Raw genomic sequence first — 21424 nt, 5'->3', positions numbered from 1 at the left:
GGGGGGGGGGGGGGGGCATTCTTTCAGGAGGCTGAACAACTACAGAGCAGGAGAATCCCCCTTAACCCTTTGTAGTCCTGGGCATGTTTGAGGACTTAATAATGACTTGCCTTTAAAAGCATCTTTGTGGCAATGCTCGATATTCTTTTTAATAACACCAGCTTTTCTATTCCACTGATTTTTAGTTGGACAAAATTCACAGAAACTGAGAACAAACTGTTTTCATGTTCCTCTAGACCAGAGGTCTACAACCTGCAGCTCCAGATCCACATGTGTCTCTTTTATCTCTCCATTGAGGCTCCTTGAGCAAACATAAAATAAGTCATGGAGACAGCTGATCCAGACATGTCGACCGTCAGAGTCAGCAGCTCCTGATAATGGCTGCATAACCAAAACTACCTAAAGAAAACAAATAAACAAAGCCTGAAAACTAAGACTACCAAGATCCAAACTAAAATAACAAAACCCAGCAGAGTAAGACTGCTGAGGACAAAGAGGGGGAAAGAAAAGAAAAAATAAAATAACGTTTTTTTAAAGTGAAGATTACTTAATTAGTGTTTATTTAATTTAGATTAGTTACATTTATAAATTGATGGCTGTTTTTTCACTTTTTACTAATCTGAAAAATGATCTGAACCGTGACCCTAAAACTGTAACACAATCCATGAAATTTGTGATCCATTACACCCACAGAAGAAACAGTGAGTATTGTTTCTTCTGTAACTGTGTGTATCTAGATCAGGGGTAGGGAACCCTGGACCTCGAGAGCCACCTTCGTTCATGTTTTCCAATATACCCTGCTCTGGCATGTTCTTGGCTGGACACACCTGAACCAGGTAATTGTCATGAGTCCCTACTCAAGACTGATTACCTGCCATGGGTATATTAGAAAACATGCAGGAAGGTGGCTCTCAAGGACCAGGGTTCCCTACCCCTGGGGCCCGTTTCAAGAAGCAGGTTTTGTTGGAACTCTGAGTTCGTGAACTCCAAATTCGGCAAAACTCTGAGTTTTCGGTTCCAGAAAGAGGGATAACTCAAACCCGGGAAAGTGGGCGAAACCAAGCCCGTTCCAAGAAGCGGGTTAAGCTGAACTCAGAATCAATCACTATGGTAACTGAGTCTGTGAACGAAACCTGGTCGGTAGCAGGTTTTCTTCAGGAAACTTAGAGTTCTCTGCGGTCTCCGCCCCTTTTTAAAGTGAAAGATGTTCAAATATGAGTTCCTCATGAACATTTAGAGAACATTCACATTAGAGACGTCACGTTTTCACCACTCAGAAACCAAAATGACATGTTCATTCATAGAGGATCATGTAGAGAGGAGGCTGATTAATCCAGAGGAAATGTTATTTACGTCGGTAGAGGATTTGGAGGACACGAGTCGATTGACTGGAGTTTCCCAATTCATTTTTATTTCAGCGATATTATAAATAGTGAGTTTTTCCAGGGACTCGCTATTAAAAATACAGTTTTCTTTTCCCTATTTTAAACCCTTAACAATAGGAATTAAGGAATGTCAAGCACCGGAGAAGGATGTGGACTTATTCACCGTCCAGGACTTGCGTCAGACATTAGCTCAATTGACAGCAACGCTGCCTCCCACTGCATAGGTAGCGAGTTCGACTCCCGGCTACGGAAAGTTATTTTTACGTTTAAAAAAATTCGGCGAATATTTTTTAAGTCTTGAGAATTAAAATTAAATAAATACTTTTTTAACATATGCCAGGCAGCTACAGTTTCTTTTTAGCGTGCAGTGATATCTGTGTGTGTAGGTGGGGGGTTACGATCACGGAGATTACTTATTAGATTGGTAACAGATCAAAAACCACTCCTTACTCAACAAGAGACAAAATAACCTTCCTGACATTATTTATTCATTATTAGAAATGATTCAAATAACTGCAGATATTTTCTCTCTGTTCTACCGCTGCAGCTGTGTTGCTTTTCTTGCAGTAAATGTTCTCCTATAGTCGCATATGCTTGAAGGAACTTATCAATTTCCCTCGCCGGAACTACGTAACTCAGGTGTTTGCTCCCGTTGCCATGGTGAATCATGCTGTCTTTGCTCCATTGATCAGGGCTTTTTATGGTCGCGACGCTCACACCTGATTCTGGTTCTGACAACTTCAAGTTGATTGAATCAAACATTTTCAGCTGTTCTGGAACCGAAAACCCTGAGTTTGGGAATTTAGAGTCCAGTGACTCTAAGTTCAGGTTTGAACTCTAAATTTGTTGAACCTGCTTCTTGGAACGGGCCCCTGATCTAGCTGTACATAAATAGATACATCTGTTTTCATGTTAGTCAAATGCACTAGTTTTACTGGTATTGTAAATCGTAAAATAAGTGCCTTTTTCTTCAAAAAGTAAAAGGGAAGATCAAAAACCTGACATATGGAGTGTAGTCACATTGAACTGGATGTCTGTTGTAAAGTTACAATTGATGGTCCAAACCAAGAGGTTTTTGACTACCAAGAGTGTCTGAAAAGGTTTGACAAGATGAAACATTGACGAGTCAAATGTTCTGCTACAGACTGTTCACTGTGCAAATGAGTATCTGAGTAGTAATGAGTAAATGTTTGTTGTACAATCCCATGTTCAGTAAATGTCCATGGATCTGAGGTGTTATTTACTAAGAAGCACTTAGAAGAAAATGAAGAAATAAACTTGAATGAAATGATACTAATTTGTCCATTATTTATGTAAATATACCTGCTAAAATAGTCATTTGTAATACATTTACTTGGGGAGCAAAGGTACACGAATCTGAGGCCTCGATGAGACACCACCACCACCACCACCTTACTTTAGGCCAGGAAAACCCTGAATACTGCTGTGGAGTTCTTTATAATGAGGAGAACATTATAATACACTCAAAACCTCAAAAAAGTGAACTTTCATCATGGTGTGGACCGTTTACCACTTGTGTAACCAGCTATTTGTTTACCGTGAGGAGAGCTCCATGTACCAATAAAGACTGCTGTTGATTTCAGGGTGATTGTTTACATCCTGATGCTGCTGTATGACGTCAGGACTTTGCTAGTGGCTGCTGCTGTTTGGGAGGACTGAGGACCCTCCGTGTTTCCTGAGCGGCTCACCGTTCACAGACTCGGCCGGGATTCGGTGCTCCTCGACGTGGTTCTGGAGCGTCATGGTGTCGTTGTAGGCTCGTTTACAGCCGCTCAGCGGACAGTCCATCCGCATGAGTCTTCCTGAAACCCAACAGCAGCCTCAGACACGACAGGCTATGCTAGGTAGCTCTGGGTGAACGTCAGGGTCGTTTCTAGAAACCAAACCGGAAGTCTGAACGTGGCATTAAAACGGAGTAACTAACCTTCGTTTCCATTTTCAGCAGAAACAGGGAGGCTGTTCACCGAGGATAACATCGCTGCTGAGACGGTGAGAAGGAAGAAACGCTTCTTTTTCCGTTTCTTCTTCTTCTTCTTCTTCTTCTTCTTCTTCTTCTTCTTCTTCTTCTTCTTCTTCCTGGTTTTGTCTACTGTCAAACGGTAAAGTGAAGCATTACCGCCCCCGAGTGGTAGGACGCTTATTTGGCGACCGCACCGCGAGGCTGCAGCGTCAGACAGCCGCCTGTAGAGGGCGACCGTCATTGAAATATTTACAACCATAGAGTTACCAGAGATGACATGCAGGTTTTTTACTGTTGTCCAAGACGCAAAAAGAGTAATGCCATATTGGAATGGTATAAAACAATGAGACATGGTTTAACAGACACAGAAAAATGACCATAAAATGATTCATTTTGGTCTGATTGTAAAAAGGAAAAAACTCTGATCATCAGAAAAATAATTCCCAGCTCATGGTAATAATGTTTTTGAACAAAGTGCAACAAATGAACAACATTCCAAACTTCTTTAAAATAAATAAATATGTTATTATATAGAAACACAATACATACCTGATCCATGGTTGTGATTTTATTCTAATCTACACACAGACTGAGATTTACACAAACTGTTAGACTCTTCAGTCTGTGTTTATAAACGGGTCGGTGGGTAGCAGACATCACCGTAGACCGCTAGCGCCTGTTTTATTTATCAGCTGACAGCAATAATTTACTAGTGAAAAGTCACATTCCAGTTTTTCCAGATCTATTTGAACTGTAACACAGCAGTAAACAGACATCTATACCATTCCAATATGGCGTCTGACTTAGTGTAGGCAACAAGCTAGCAGGTCATCTCTAGTGATGTATCTAATTGTTTATAATGTTTGTGCCTGCCCATGGTTTTGAAACTGCCTTTTAGGAAACTACACGGTCTAAAGGTAATCTCTATATGGTCAGTACATGTTTATAGTGCCTCTGACTGTTCAAAGATAAAACACTAGAGGATTTCTTGTTGAAATAAAAATCACTACCTCATCAAATCCTGACCACGGTTTCGATTTTTCTCAACAGAATGAATTAAAGGTATTTTAAGGCCAAGTATGTTTTGTTTTTGCCCTTTCATCAAACTGTCTGTTTTCCTATTAACAGAAAAGATTCACTAGAAACAAACAATTAAACATAATATTGAAATGATCACAAATTCTTTCATACTAGGTTCATGTTGTGCTCTACGTGTGACGGACTGCGTCCGGTCAGGCGTCGACCGCCCTACCGCCGTAACACAGTCGCCCCAAAACTAAAAAACCCATCAGTTCAGACTAAAATATTGCAATAAATATTTCCACCAACTTTCTTTTTTTTTTTTTTTTACTAAACTGTTATTAACTTGTCTCTTGTACAACGTCAATGAGGGCCCTGAAAGGTACTGTTAGATAAAATGTATTTTTACCATAGCTCTCAGCCTCAAAATTAGCATAAATACATAAATTACAAGTATGTGCAATGATATTGTAATTTTTTTTGACTTCTTAAATCTAACAGACTTCATTGTTTATCTGCTGTCAGCCGTGGCTGGCTACCATAATTGTTTTTTTTTTATATTTTAAAACATAATTGTTGACAGCTTTAAATTATTTTATTTACTTACCCTAGTAATGGTAAATGGGCGGCCGTGGTGCAGTGGTAGGGCGGTCAACTCCTGATCGGAAGATTGCGGGTTCGATTCCTGCCTTGCCCGTCCACGCGTCGAAGCGTCCTTGGGCAAGACGCCTAACCCCGAATTGCCTCGATCTGGTGGAAGGTTGGTGCCAGTGTTGGGCAGCGGAGCCACGTGTGAATGGGTGCGTCAATGGGTCTATGACTGTGAAGCGCTGACTGAAAACTTTTATTTCCATTAAAAGACTTGGCATCCTTTTGTTCCTAAACTGTCCTGTCGTTATTTGTAAAGATATCCAACTTCATATTGAGATCTGATGGATCTAATGTGTTTCTTTAAAGTGCTCCTTTAATTTTTGTGAGCAGTATATATTCTTCATTAAATTATTTGTAGTCTTCTCCAGCTTGTTCATGAATGTGTCTAATTGTCACCAAATCCGCAAAAGTGAAATTGGGTTGATCTGAAAAGCTTGAGGAAAAGATTTAAGATGAGTAACTACTAGGGATGAAACGATTCATTTCAGCAATGATTCATTTTATTTCATGACTTTTGGTTGCTGACGGGATTCATAATCAATATTGAGTCATTTTCAATGATCCGATTGGATCTGATTCACTGACCTAAAATGGATCAGAACATCTTCATCCCAAACTTCCAGCAGTGTGACTCAGAGATAAATACCTGGTTCTGAACAGTGCAGGTGAAGTCTTCCTGATTTTTTGTATTTCTTCAAGATAATTAATTAAATATGTGTACAAGCAAACAAGAATGAATGTCAAATCCATTCACGTTAGTTTGATAAAGTTTAGTCCACTGTTGTGTTTCCACATCAGAATAATCATTAGAGCTTCCTGTATGGTCACGTCTTTGATCAATTCAAAGTGTTTCCACACATTGGACTAGAATGATGATTGATCAGTTTCTGCTGAATCACATGTGTTATCCCCTAGGATGGACTAGGTCGTTTTTACGCTATGGTAAAATAAACCTACCATACCTAAATCCAAATGGTATTTTCCAGTATCAATATAATTGTCTCCACTCTAATTCATCCTAAAGGTGTTCTACAGGGTCAGGACTCTGTAGACCAGTGCAGTTCAGACTCTTCCATGTCTTTATGGACCTTGCTTTGTGCTCTGATGCTCTGTCATGGTGGAAGAGGAAGGAGCCACTCCAAACAGTTACTACGAGAACATGGAATTGTCCAGAATGTTTTAGTATCCTGAAGCATTCAGAGTTCCTTTCACTGGAACAATGTCGCAAGTCTTAACATTTTGTTGAGTCTAAAGTCATGAAATTGATGACTCAAGTGTGGCTTTAGTTCACACCTGTACCTTATGGTCTTTAAATGTTAACTCTGGTTGTGAAGAAAACAGTTGAAAGTACAGCAAAGCAACTTGGTTTTGCCAAGTCAGATTAATTACACTTGGCTAAAGGTGAACCACTGAAGGATGAGTGTTGTGTCTATTTAACATTTATTGGGAAAATGTATACATTTAGTCAAATTTATTATGTTTATTAGATAGAAATAGTATCATACTAAATCATAGTTCATGGAAATGCTGTTTCTAATATTTTCTTAAACTCGTATTGTCGTAGTTGTCTATAGACAAAGAGTTCTGACATAGTCTCCTAGTCCATTATAGAAATTAACTCTTTAAATATCACCTAACCTAACAAACTTTTCAATACTTAACAGGATAATTCCAGTCGAGCCACTTTTCTCCTTCAAAATCTACCGGAATTAACCTGTTAACGGTTGAAAAGTTGCAGTAAATAAAAAAACACTTATGTGTCAGTGAAAAATACTTTTCTCCACAGTGACTGTATAATGGGACGTGGATGTGGATTGCTTTAGACGTTTTTCTATGATCATTTTCTGCTCCAACAGAAATGAGGTTGAACATTTTCCTTCCTTCAAGAAAAAATACAACATCCGAGAGAAGAAAACCATAAAAATGTAGGTTTTATTTGAGTCAGAATACATGTCCCCATTGAGCCCTGCCTTTTCACAGATGATTATCGTCATTAATCTCACTTCCTTTTGACATTATCATAGAAACTCATGGACAAACAACGAGAAAATCGTCTTAACAGAGGACTCTCTACAATGATTCACATTTCCAGAACAGACAGCAGTTGGTTCCAACATCCAATGGTGATGACAACGTCACGTCACCATGTTTAGAAAAGCAGGGCTAGAAGGGGAGGGGTACATCGGATCAGTAAAAACACCAACGTCTGCCCCCATACAGTGCTTGTGCATCTGTCACATCCCTACGGTCGACGGCCCGTTAGTTTATGTTTCAGCTGATTGAACAAAAATGAATTTCCCATGATAACAGGCTGTTAAGAAAAACAATTAGGATGGTAAATGAAAGCATACCAAAAGAAAAAGAGATGAAGAACCAACTGTCCAATCCACAGCTCAGGCATGGACCTCCCCTGTCATCAGCTCAACTTTGAGACTTAAAAAAATCTCTTCTGTTCAATTGCATACATCTTGCCTGCTGGAAGTTTCCGGAAAAATAAGCTATTTCCTCTGCTCATGTTGCCCTGCAATGAAGAAAGAGAACATGTGACCAATAAAAATCTGAATGAACAGAGGACCTCGCATCATTAACAAATGCATTAAGAGAGATGTTAGGAATGCCACAATACACCACTATTTTCACTTGCTGGTTAAAGTTACTTCACAGAAATGCTCTGCTTAGGGGTTGATGTGAGTAGGGACTTTTTTTGTTCAGATTTAGAACGGCAAAGTTGACAGCTGAATGATGTTTAACACAATTTTACATAAATAATAAAAGGTAATCTCACCAATTTCAACAGAAAAATGTACAATATGTATTTTATGAATGTCCTGCTGAACTGTATTTTCATTTCTTCTCTTAGATTGTTCACAAATCTAAACACAAATTTGAATAATCTTCCAATATTACAAGTTTTATTGTAAATATGGACCTTTCATTTGAGCAGATATTATTGTAACGGGTTCTATTTTGGCTGATGTTATTCACACGTGTTTTAAGGGCAATCAGCACAAAAACTGATGGAAATTTATGTTGGATACATTTAATACCTCCAGTAAAGACACAGATTGCTGTTGCATGTTGACCGCGCGTCTTTTAACTGCACCCAAGGCAACCTTTGGGTATTTTAAGGGGTAATTGTAAAAATAGGAATGCTTTTTTAATAGGAATTTTTTTTGACGGTTTCAAATTATTTTATCTTTATTATCCTGCAGGGATCTGACACGGCAAACAGGAGTTAGGTCAGAAAATAACAACATTTATTAGTTTTTCTTTATTGTTGAAATTGTCTGACTTTAGTCTGTTTTTAGTGATTTTGTGAACACAGAAATGTAATCAACTTTAACTAGACAGAAAAGATCTTTTGCAGATCTACGTCTCATCCCCGTCATGGAAAGCTAGTTTTAGCATTAGCATCGATTAGAAGAAGAAAATCTTAATTACTTCAAAATCAAACCAGCAGCGTTCAATGAAGTTCCTGTAACCTTCATCTAAGGCCCAATCCAAATTCTCCCCTCCTCCCTTCCCCTCCGTTTGAAGGGGCACTTTAAGTGTGTCTAGGAAATGTATTTTTTAAATCCGACCCTCCAAACAGAGGGATATAAAGCCATCCTCCGTGAGGCTAAACCGCGTCGTGCTGAGAAGAGCTTTTCTTCTCGTGGGTGCGCTCTGAACCACAGAAGTTTACATTTAAAGGTAAGTGATGACTTTTTGTTGTAGCTTAACTTTTTTTAAGTTTTAAAACAGATATTACCTTGCATATTCAAGCACTGGAAGCTCCCCGCAAATGCTAGCATACTGGCAATTATTAGTGACGTCATTGACGAAAGTGACTTCTGAAATATGAGACATTATTTTTTCATAACTGTTCGTTTGGAGGGTTACATGAAGGGGACGGGAGAAGGGAAGAACTCGGATTGGGCCTGACTATGACCGGGTTGTCAGAGAGAAATAATCCACGACTGGTTTAATATCATCCAGAGGATTTTGGGGAAGCAGCTGTGGAGCATTCTGCAGGAGGAATACTGACATTTGATCTGAGAGGGGAAACAATACAACCAGGGAGGTCATTTAGAAAATACATATTGGTCAGATTTTGGTTACAATTGGTAAGGTTACCTTTATTATTTATGTAAAATTGCTTTAAACAGTGTTCAGCTGTCAGCTTTGCCGTTCTAAATGATAGACATATTATATAACCAGAAGCCCCTCTGCACACTCGCCGTTTTGTGTGACGTCACGTGAAAAGGGTCTATTAGCAGATACTCTAAATCAAATAAAAAAAACCTGATCAGGACATCCCTAAATCATATCAAACCAAAACAAAAGCATGACTCAAAAAATCTAAATTTATAACCAAACAGAGGGCAAAGTGAAATGTAGCATCCCGAATAGTGACTCAAAATTGTTAATGTTTCATGTGCATAGGTTTCAAACTGCTTTCAAATACAAAAGTAACTGCTTAGGCTGTGATCATGTGATGGGCGCTCACCTCTCTGCTCAGGTGCTTCCAGCAGTCCACCCAGCTGGGATAAATAGATGCATAGGGAGGCAGGCCTCCAGCCAGTCTGTCAGCACAGCACAAACGTCAGCGCCATGATGCAACAGCAGGCTGCAGCACGGCCAGCCATCACCAAACTCACCCGCAGTTATTGATGGCCATGAGGTTGGACACCAGGACAAACGGGTATGTGAGCATACTCGCAAAGAACTGCAAAAAGATAAAGGGAGACGGCTTAGACTCCACAAGGGGAAGACATGGTGCAGACGTGACGTTCTGCAGCTCACCCCAGTCACAGCCTGAGAGCAGTTCTTCATTTCTCCTGTGTGACTCATCTGCAAATGAACAGAAACCAAGACACATTCAAAACACCTGAAACTATCTCTAAATAGTTCACACAGAGGATGGACCAAAGACGGCTTTTCAAGGCTCTAAAGACCAACCGGTCAGTCAGCACAGCATCCACAAAGTCGACTGTATCTAACGAGCCATTTCTAAGCTAATGCTAACAAACTGCAGCAGCGGTAATTCATACATTTATAAATGCAGTATTTTATAAATTTAATAACTGGCATAAATCCGCTTTGTATTAACTTTATTAGTAGACTCTCTGTAACATTACAGAGCCGGTGTTGAGCTTGACTGATTAGAAATCATTAAAGGAGTTCTTTAAGATCAAGTTGTTCTTTTTTTAATCTGATGTTTTTATGTTGTAACTTCTTCTGTTTGTATTCAACATATTTTTTAAGAATAACTCCAATGGTTTTTCTCTGTAAAATAACGTAATAAATTGTCCAGTAAAAAATATGTTTAGTTTTATTTTTTTTTTTATCTACTGAGTTAAAAACTAGATTTGGTCACTGAGGTTCTAACTTCAAACTGGGAGCATCAAACCACAAACAGCAACATCAGTTTGAAGGCTGTTGCTGTCAGAATTGTTCTGCTGAATAATTGTATTGTTTTTCTTTATTAGATGCTTGAAGTTAGCAGTAGCTTATGAAACAACTGCTGTAATGTTCTAAAAAACATTTTTACCGATTGTACTTAGTTGCAATTCATCTTTGAGCAAATTTCCATAGGAGATGGGAAAATACAATAGTTTCTGTTAAAAATATTCTGTCGTTTGAAACTTTTATTAAAGAAATTAAAAGGAGGGAGAAAAATCAAAAATGTAATTTGGAATGAAAAAATTGGAGATTAAATTTTTTGGCCACATCACCCAGCCCTAGATAGAAGTTACAAAAATGATGAGCGTGATCTCAGGCTGATGGCACAAATACATCAAACACAAGCATGAATCTAAGCAGTTTTCTAAAGGCCAGTAGGAACACTCGTGAAAGTTAACGCTCACGACAACCATTCTGAACCCTGGAACGGACTGACACAGGGAACCTACCGAGTCATCGATGGCATAGGTGTTGATTAGATGAGCCAGCATGTTACAAATCCACAGAGAGAGGACATCTCCCAGTAGACGAGGAATCAAACCCCTGGAGAGAAAGGATCACATTGATCTGCCACAAACAGGAACTGGGAATGAGGTTGCAAAGTGTTGGTACTCCTTGATCCTGACAGAGAAACCCACAACAATCACTAAAGTAACGTCAGATGAAAATAATACAACATAGCCTAAAGATTAAAACACTTTGGCCAAAGTGGGTCCTGTCCTCTGCATCACTGGTGGCTTCAAACAGTTCCTGTGTGCACATCGCTGAACACCAACAGAAGACATGCTGACCACTGCAAGCCCACAAAGACACACACCGATGTTGACGTTACACACATCAGTCAGAATCAGAAGTGCAAGCAAACGCTCCAGAAGAGTGTGTGCAGAACAAGATTAAAGTTCAATCCCAGAACAATATTCAAAGACTGAAGGTGAGGGTACAAACGTGTCAGGGATTTATTCTGAGAGCCACATGGACATTTGAAGGAAGACACAGAGCTGAGAAGAGAAGGTCTTTTGGATAGATCAACAAACTAAAGCTTTTTGACAAAGGACACCAGTTTAGAGTGGAGGAAATTAAGCATACCCAGAAAATAAGCCTGTCCTCGCTTTGAAACGCGAAGGCGGCTTAATCATGATCTGGGTTCCTTTTATAAAATTGCAATTATGTCCTGGCTCGTTCCAGAAAGCTTGACACACGTTTTAGGTCATGGGGAAACAATGACTGAGAGAGAAACATGAAACTTTTCAGGAGCCCTAGAACCTCGGTCAACAACCCCGTTCCTCGTGAGCTATGGCTCTGCGTTCGCAACCAACCCTGCACCAGTAGATGCTGGTTAGCTGGATTGAATCAGACCAGTTTCTGATTGACAGGACTCACCTGATCCAGGTGAGCAGTGAGTACTGAAGCTGCAAAACAAACAGGGTGGTAGCCAACAAGGAACAGGTTTGGTGACCTCTGTTCTAGAAGATTAGGAGAGTTCTGAGAGGTGGCCTTCAACGAGCTACAATTTCAGTCCGTTTAAGAACATACGAGGGCAAACTGAGGCATTTCCCCTGAAGTAAGACACTTTTTAACAATTGGAAACCATTGGAACACTTTTTAAACTGTTACCAAAATGCCAGGGTCAGGGTTTTTAAGCTAAAGAGGTTTTGAAGTTATCCTTTATTAATGGTCTACTTACGCAAAGAATCCTAGGATGCCTTCTTCTCTGTAGATTGTGACGATGGAATCAAACACACCACTAAGAACAGAAAAATGTCACATTTATTTTAAAAACAAATCTTTGTTTGAAACTATTTGTTGGCATACATGATGGAAGCCATACCTATATTTCGCTTCTCTTCCAATAAACTGAACCATACATCGCAAAGTGATGACTAGAAGACAAGAGAGGGGGATGGGTGTACAAACTTTAACCACATCCACCAACTAAACATTTCAAAAAGCTCTTGTGCTATCAGGAGAAGTCACGACTCACCGTGGAATGGATGTGTGATGACCGTTGCACATGATCGGGCGATCATTTCCTTGGTCGTCTGTAGATCAACAATGACGTGTTAAAACAGAAGTGAAAACAGAGCATCAATGATGAGTGTGAACTCCAGATGAGATGAAACCAAGCCAACACAGCAATTCCCTCCTTCACGATTGTATCATAGCCATGAATGTGATACAAGGAAAAGAGAAACTTATGGCTTAAAAGGATTCGTAGAGATGCAACATCATTTTACTTTTATGATTAATCTTATTCATCTAATCCTAATTGATAGCAGCAATAATTATTGAAACGAAGTAAGCAGTTCTGTCTTAATTAAAAGATAAACTTTCTGTAAAGATCTCTGAGCCATGAGCAGCTTTTGTGAGCCGCATATTTCTGTACTATAAATCACATGTCAAAGTCAAGGCCCGGGGGCCAAATCCAGCCCTCCAGGTAATTATATCCAGCCCTCCAGATCATTTTATTTGATTATAGAAATATATTTTTGACAAAATATACTTTTATGGAGAGTAAAATATTTAAAGATATTTAAGGTTTACGTTGATTTATTTTGGAATAATATTTCTGCCTTTTTATTATTCATAATTATGATAAAAAGTTACAGTTTTCAAATTTTAAAAATTGGCATTATGCTAGTTTGGACTATTTTGGCATTTACTAAGATTTTTTAGGGTATTTTGGAGTTTAGCTAATATTTCAGCTACATGCTAGCTGTTTGGCTAATTTAGGATTTTCTTCTCAAGTTTTTTAAGCTGTTTAGGAGATAGGCTAATATTTACACAGTAGCTGCTTTGCTATTTTTGGCTTTTTTTAGTTTTTTGGGATATTTTGATGTTTAGCTATATTTCAACTACATACTACATGCTACATTACCAATCCAGAATTCTAAAACTGTATGACCTCGTTGATTTTTACACTGCACAGTTAATATCCAGAGCTAGTGGGAAAACATTCCCATAAATATCCAGAAACAGTTCTTAGAAAATGAAGGAGGAACAAACTGAGAGGATGCAGGAACTTCAAGGTCAGATTGATAAGAACCACAAAGAAAAGTTTCTGTGTTTCTGTGTGGAACTAAACTCTGGAACAAGTTAAGTAATGATCTCAAACAATGTTCAAGCATTTATACATTCAAGAAAATGGATAAAGAAACTCTAATCTATGAAGATAAGACGAGTTAAAGATCAACTGGTGTTTGAAGAATTCCAAATGTCTGAACTTGAATGTGATGAAATAATCAAAGATTTTTCAAATGTAATCAATGAGTTTTATGTTATGTAATATGCAGTAATGATTACTGAAAAGTTTACAATCACTATGGTACTAATTTTCTTTACTTGATCCAAAATATGTAGCAATGATTACGGGATTATTGTAATTATGTGTTCTAAAGATAATCAATGATTATTAGATATTGTGTGAATCATTAATGTTTACTGAAAATTTATAAGAATTCTTTCAGAGAATGATTAATAAGCACTATATCGTTACTTTAAAACTTGATCTCAATGTGTAATGATTATTTTTCTGCATCAATATAACATTGTATTTTGATGATAATCAATGAGTATTATATATCTGTTACATGATGTATGATTGATGTTACCGTTTACTGAAATAATGTTTGATGAGATTAATCAATAATCAAGAACTTCACTTTGCTATTGGGAATTACAAACAAAAACAAAACAAAACAACCAGATTACATAATTATGCAAAACAGTGAAATTAAGTTATTAAGTAGTGGTGGGATTATATAAATTCACTTCTTCCCACTCCTTTTCAAGCAAGCAATCAAACTCGACTGACTTTAGTTAATTATCATAAAAAATGAATGAACCAAATGTGACATAAGTGTGTTTTATTTTCGTTCTCTATTTTCTAATCAATGCATTTAATTGTTTCTGTAATGAGTTTGAAATAATTGTGTGTTTTGTCCTGTATTTTTTAATCCATGCTTGAAATAAACCAATCAATCATCAATCAATCAAATACTAGCTGTTTTGGCTAATCTAAGTTTTCTTTTTGTAGTTTTTAGGCTAATTTGGCGTCTAGCTAATATTTTAACTGGCTATCAGCTTCAGCGTTTTCAGCTATCAATTTCAGCATCTTCAGCGGCCAAATTCAGTTTACAACATTCACACTAGCATTATCACAGGTAATGCTATATATCTAGTTCAGAATTATGTGAAAAAGTTACAGTTTTAAAGTTTTAAAAATGTAGTTTCAGATTGTTCAATGATCCTGTTCGGCCTGTGACCTAAGGTGTGTTTTGGATTTTGGACCCTTAAACGATTGAGTTTGACACTCCTGGTCTAAAGGCTACCATCACAACCTCATAAATCTTTATTTACATCAGTGTCTATTATTGCCTTGGTTAATTTTTTTTCAGTGAACCTTTGACTCCCTTCTCATTACCTTCCAATAGTAGGTTGGGCATACATACAAGGCCTTTCTGTGTCTTCAATCTGCTTCTCGAATGAACATTTGCTCACACAAATACCCACACACAGTTGGGTTAACAACTTTGCTGCCCAGTCAAACGTCTGGAGGCAACTAAGCATACTTAAAATGTGACGAGAAGTAGAAATGACTATTGTTCCCTCATGAGTCACAACTGTAGATGATTGGACCATGTTTAGTTAGAAAATAAAATAATCCTTGTAATTTATGTCTCCCTTTTGGCATAAATATTCTTTAAAAGAAAAAAAAACGTTTGTTGATTTAACGTTGATTCATGATGCATGTATATCTTTAGTTTGATACCACAAATAGTGATATGTTCTACAAACACTAGCCTCAGTTAGTCATCATAAATTCCCTGTGGTCTAATTTACAGTTGACCATAGAAACTTGTTCAGTTTAGCTCAGCAAGGTAAGAACACAATTTCATGTTAGCTTTGTTGATAGTGCATTACTGATAATGAGGGGTTTAAAAGGTAGTTTATACTGATCTGGGACAGAAAAGAAATAAATGGGTTTACTTGGTAGTCTATGATCAGTTAGTGGCAGAGGTGTAACAATTATTTTTAATGAATAGATTTCTATTCCTACAATCCAACCAGATCAATCTATCCCAGGCAAGTTGATAATCCAATCGAATCATCCTATACCATCATAAAATTGTTCTAAATGAGAAGAACTGAATTGATCTTGGAAAATAGCATTTGGATCGAGTCATGGTAGATTCATTTTACTATAATGTGAAAACGCCAATAACCATCACAGCAGACAGCACACGCATGATGCAGCAAACACTGATCAACCATCATTCCAGTCCAATGTGTGGTTCACCCTGGACAGGTCTCCAGTCTGTCTCAGGGCTGTTCTAATAATGCTTCCTGCTATAGTTTTCTTTTGTAATCAATTAGAATCCCAATCTGAAACTGATTGTTGCTTTGTGAGGAGAATAAACGGAGACAAATGAAAAGATGCAGGAATTATTTTTTCAGAGAATACAGGTTTGCAGATCATTCTTACATTTTATAACTTCAGATCCGTGTCCTGAAGCTGTTATGAGGGTTTTGATGATGACAGCAGATTCCATCTTACCTCATGAACAACATGCTGCATGGAGTCCTCTGCTGGCACACGCTTTTCACCAAGACCCTGGACAGCACACAGACATCCGTTTGAAGGAAATCTTTCAGGACTAAGAATGCATTTCTTTGTTCCACATAGAGGGTATTTCTTTTCTGAAGCAGCAACAAGATGAACAATAAAAAAGTACCAAAAAAAAAAAAAAAAAAAAAAATCAAAAGAAATATAAACAAATAGCGGCATATTCAACATGAATATGAAATAAATGCAGGCAATCTTGGTTCATCACTAGGGCTAGACATTATGAAGAAAACTTGTGATGTGTAATAGTAGTGATAAATATTGTGAGGTCAATATGACTTGCAATAAATTAAACCAAGAAACAACTAACAACCATTATCTTCAATTCACTGCAACAGTTTTATTTATTTAAAACTTAACATGACAAACTGTTCTCCAAATGATCCACGTCAACATACACTGAACATAAAAGGTCTCCTTTGGTCAACAACATTAAGGGGTTCATCCGTTTGGTCAAATGCGTAACGGCTTTTATTCCATTCATCAATTCATTTCAAGCTGCAATTACATTTTTAGCGCGTGTAAAGATTTGAGGTTACCATTTGTCAGAGTTTATGCTGTCTTTTGATTGTGCTGATATTGTAACAACAATACATTTTCAATTTGTTGAAACATTACATTTTCAGTGTATTGTGCAGGTCCTAATCAACACCTTGCATGAGTTGGGGCTTGTGATGCGTTTGAGTCCAAAGTGATCATTGTAGAGCCAGACAGCAGCACAGAGGAAGCATTTGCAGAGATTCTATTTCTCAGCTCATCACTAAACCAAAAAAGGCAAATGAAAGCTTCTTCTCTAGGAAAACATTCAGGCTAGAAGATGTCCTCTGTTTTCTTACTGACAGTATTTAAGAGGAAAACAGTTGTCACTAGTTCAGTGTGATTCTATAACACTCATCATATTTTCCTTCTTTAATTCTGGGTCCAGAAGCATGCTTTGGGTTAAACCCCTGTGGCTAATCTCTCCAACAAGTCTTCACCACAAGCTACACAACACACACAACACACTCATCTTGGTCTGGAAAGACATCCTAATATCACACTGATCATAGAAAATATATGAATTGTCTACACATTTTTTGAAATATTTTGGTGGGCCGGATAAAAGGGTTTCAGGGGATGTATACGGCCTAAAGGTTGGAGGTTCCCCACCACAACTCTGAAAACACTAATGAAGAGCAGTCTTTATAGATTCTACTCTTTTACTTTTTCTGAAAATTATCATGAATATATGCAGTAATGTACAGTATGTTAACACTTTCAAATGTTATGTGCAGTCGCCAATGACAGCAAAATAACATGGTCTCTGAAATACACAGAGCTCTGAAACCTTTTATGCAATAAACTCAATTCCAACAGATTAACTTAAATCTAGATTCTGAACAATATCTTAATTTTGGGGTGTCAAATGATTAATTAATTAGACATTTTAGAGCGTTTTTAATCACAACCTCATTTTCGTATCGGACTGTTGCTTCCATGTAATCCTCTCATCTCTGATTATATACACCTTGAAAACATAATCCCTCTTAATGCTTGCCATATCGAGATACTATCGCGAATCGCATCGTATCCTGAGATTCCCAGCCCTAGTGCGGTGGCATATGCCAAAGAACATTCGGGAGAGGAATCTGCACCACTAAACGTATCTGAGAATGGTGCAAGCAGATGGTGGTTTGGAGAAGACGGTTGCAGGAAAAGGAGCAACAAGCAAACAATTGACTGGCGGAGGCGCAAAGAAAGTGAGCGACCAATTAAAAGAACTGGTTTGAACATGGATCATTGAGCAAAAACATAAAGGTGCGCGACTGCGCGTGTCTCCAGGAAAAAGATCCACATGAAAGCCAAGAGGATTTTTGATACTTGAGATTGATGATACTTCACTTGGATTGCTCAGACAAGTGTTCCAACTGATGCTTTTCTTTGTTGTTTAAGATTGAAAGAAAATCCCCCTAGGTGACTCAAAAGTAAAGGCTGAAAGCCTGATACATTAGGAAAACTTCCCGAAGTCACTTTTTTGGTTATTTTGATCATTTACTACACTACAATGACACTAGTTTAAATGAAAATGCCCCAAAGTGAAGGTTTTAACAGCAATTATTAAGGTTAAAATAATACAATTAAAAATAGATTATCTACAGGTCACGATTAATTAATCACACAAAAACATTTATTGCATGACAGCAGTAATCTTAATTACACTGAGAGCTTATGAACATTAAATTATCTACTAAAGTTTCAGTGTTACAGATTAAGGAAAACGTCATTTATCTTGTAGTAAAATATATACCCTCACCTGGAATTGATCCTGGTCCGGATATTTCTGTAAGAAGAGAAATGAAAAAAAAAGGTTGTCAAAAGAACAGAGTACAGATTATCGAACAATTAGACTAAAAAAGAAACTAGCTTGTTGTTAAGATCATCGTGCCAAGCCTTATGCAAATGTTATGTAAATGTGCGTTTCAAGCTTCTGTGTTCGACAATCTCGCCGTCATGTGTCACTAAGAAAGTTTTTAAGCCTGTTTTCAGGCTCTACAAACATAACAAGGCCACTGAACGTGCAGACAAAGTTAAACCAGTTTACCTTTGACCAATCAGGGAACTGGATTTGGTAGTGACATATGGATGGTGTTCTTTTTAAAACAAAGAAGTGCCAACCGTTTATAAATAGATTATGAAGGAGAGATTAATAATTAATTAATTCGTGCATAAAGAGAATTCTATGGCCTAATCTGAATTCTTCTCCTACATTCAGCCTCCAAACAGAGCAATAGGAAAATATTCTCTTCGAATTTGGACGTTACTTCCATTCGATGATGTCATCAATAGTCATTGGTCAGCTACGTTAGTGCTCGGAAACACATAACGACATTGGTATTATAACTTTTACAAGGTCATGTTAAAACAAAAAGTCAATAATTAAGTTTAAATGTAAATTTCTGTGCATCCGAGCACACCCACATGAAGAAAAACGCTTCCCTGCGGTACCGCAAAACCCGGAACCCCCTTGCAGCAGAGGGCTCGGCATCCCTCCAACGCCAGGGTTAGCGCTAAAAAAACTATTTCCAACAACTCCACCCCTCCAAATGCTTTCACAATTGGAGGGGTTGGGACAAGCTGGGGGGCAGAGGAAGAATTTGTATCCGGCCTATAACACCAAGTCTTTCATTTATCAGAATAGAGCCAAGAAGGAAAACGCCTGGAATAAGATTCACCAGATTTTCACAGGTTTGACATTTCGCACCAAACCTCTTCTAACTGTGAGTGCACGCGCTAGTATTGGTTAGTCTCACCTACTTCACCCTTGCTGTTGCGTAAAAGTTCACTACGACCTGTCGCCCGCAGCATGCCCGTAGAAAAACTACACAGGAACATTTTCTCTCTACAGGCTTACTGAGCGGTGGAACACCTCGATGGTTTGAGAAGGCCACCTGCATACAGATTTGCCCATCTGTTGCCTGCAGACAGCTCGTACCCTGTAAGGTCGGGCTCACGCTGCATCCAGTCCAACTCCAGTGCAGCTGCCGCAGCGGTCATGCTACGACAGATAACTGGATCGATCCTCCATGTTGCTGCAAATGGCTGCCATCCTGCTGCAGCCACAGGCTTTGCTGCCAACCTTGCAAGACTCCAAACTCATGTAGGTTCATGTGATAACCCGCCAGTTATGTAGACAGTACTAGTAAACTACCCCTCATTTCGCCGTGATTTTGGATTAAATGACCGATATGACGCTCTACCACACACTTTGTGACCCTTTGTCAGTGGAAAAGACGTAATCTTTACACCACGGGGAAAAATGTGCCGGATGCACTGAACAATTGCTCGCATAATTTCTCGTTTAGGTTGTTAAGAGGTCAAAATTTGAAGCCAACAAAATGGATTTGGAGTGCCAGAGAGGCCGGACCGGACTAGATGCAGTGTGACTGCCTCTTGTACTTTTCAATTTATGTAAAGACTCCAGCGTCGGAGAAGATGCTGTGTAAGCCCGGGGTAAGGGCAGTTGTGACTAAGGCTTTACATAAATGTAAAAGCCATGAAAACTTTGACCAGTGTATAAATCTAAGGCACAGTCCCAATTCTTCCGACCTCCCTTCCTCTTCGTTTGTAGCATTAGGGGTATCCAAAACAGTTTTTTAAGAAGCAACCCTCTGAGCAGAGGGATACCGAGCCCTTCGCGCTGCGACGCGGAACCGTGCTTCTTCTCTGTGGAGGAACCACAGATGTTTACATTTGAATTAAGTAATGACTTTTTGCTCTAACGTTACCCTTTTAATGTTATAAAACCTCTATTGTCATGTATATTCAAGCACTGGAAGCTCGGCGCTAACGCTAGATGACAAGCAACAACTGATGATGTCATCGAGCGAAAATGACGTGAACTCTGAGACACTATTTCCATAACTCTCCGTTTAGAGGAATAATGTAGGGGTAGGGAGAAGGGAAGAATCCAGATTGTGAGGCGACTAAAAGACAGCACTAAAGTCAAGGTCATTACAGGATATGTGAAGAGAAGAAACGGAGCAAAGGTACCTCCACAACTTTGCTGTGCACAAACGTGCCAATGGTGCTGGCACAGAGCCTTGGAGCAAGTCCTTTGAAGAGCCCAACCTTCCCGTCGATCTTTATGATATGTTTTGCTGAAAAGCAAAAGGAAAATGAAAGTTACACAAATTTAAAAAGGCACTACAAAAGTTGCATTACCTGTGATAATGCAAGTGTTAATGCTTTTAGCTGAAAGTAGTCGCAGATATTGCTAAAACTTTTTGCAGAAAATGATGACGCAATTTACTTTAATATCTGAAGGGATTTACTGAAAATGAGAAGGTTAGTGTTCTTGATGTTTTAATGTACATCGCTTTGTAGAAGTTTGGCTGTGTTAAAGTGCTTCATAAATAAAGTTGATTTGAAATGTTAAATTTGCTAAAAGACTGGAGATTTTGTTAGAGAACAGTGCTGAAGTTGACCTAAATTTCTAAAATAATTGTAGTAAAATTGCTTTAATATCCCAAATAAATGCCAATTTTGCTATCATATTTAGTGTTGCTTAAATATGAGCTAAACTCCAAATTAGCCCAAAAACTTTGTAGAGGCCAAATTAGCCAAAACAGTTAGCTCGTTGCTTAAATATTAGCTGAACTCCAAAATAGCCTAAAATTCCTTAGTAAACTAAATTAGTCAAAAGTGTTAGCCTGTTGCTAAAATATTAGCTAAACTATTGACCTTATTCCTAGCCCCCATGAGCCTTTGCGTGAATTATGGGTGAAACTTCCGGTAGACGCCAGAACTCGCATGTATTTACATTACAACTGTAGAGCCGAC

General features: G+C 38.3%; 2 protein-coding genes across 2 annotated transcripts in view; both read right to left on the bottom strand.

The window, feature by feature from the left end:
- The window catches only part of znf414 (zinc finger protein 414), a 5910-nt gene extending 2277 nt beyond the window's left edge, over nt 1-3633 (bottom strand). The window contains exons 1-2 of the mRNA XM_024295544.2: nt 3331-3633; nt 3095-3208 (exon numbers count right to left, since the gene is read on the bottom strand). Of these exons, the coding sequence (XP_024151312.2) occupies nt 3095-3208; nt 3331-3625 (409 nt within the window). The 5' untranslated portion in view covers nt 3626-3633. The remainder of the gene's footprint in view (nt 1-3094; nt 3209-3330) is intronic.
- A 3307-nt stretch (nt 3634-6940) lies between these two features.
- Nucleotides 6941-21424, bottom strand: part of mtch2 (mitochondrial carrier homolog 2) — a 19486-nt gene continuing 5002 nt past the window's right edge. Inside the window, exons 3-13 of the mRNA XM_024295543.1 lie at nt 20636-20742; nt 18399-18425; nt 16037-16093; nt 12464-12521; nt 12311-12362; nt 12167-12226; nt 10932-11025; nt 9823-9870; nt 9678-9745; nt 9527-9602; nt 6941-7558 (exon numbers count right to left, since the gene is read on the bottom strand). Coding sequence (XP_024151311.1) covers nt 7472-7558; nt 9527-9602; nt 9678-9745; nt 9823-9870; nt 10932-11025; nt 12167-12226; nt 12311-12362; nt 12464-12521; nt 16037-16093; nt 18399-18425; nt 20636-20742 — 734 coding nt within the window. The 3' untranslated portion in view covers nt 6941-7471. The remainder of the gene's footprint in view (nt 7559-9526; nt 9603-9677; nt 9746-9822; nt 9871-10931; nt 11026-12166; nt 12227-12310; nt 12363-12463; nt 12522-16036; nt 16094-18398; nt 18426-20635; nt 20743-21424) is intronic.

The sequence above is a fragment of the Oryzias melastigma genome, linkage group LG3 (assembly GCF_002922805.2).
Source record: "Oryzias melastigma strain HK-1 linkage group LG3, ASM292280v2, whole genome shotgun sequence".
In the NCBI taxonomy this organism is placed as follows: domain Eukaryota; kingdom Metazoa; phylum Chordata; class Actinopteri; order Beloniformes; family Adrianichthyidae; genus Oryzias; species Oryzias melastigma.
Note: the sequence above shows the minus strand (reverse complement) of the source record. Positions and strands in the feature narration are given on the sequence as shown.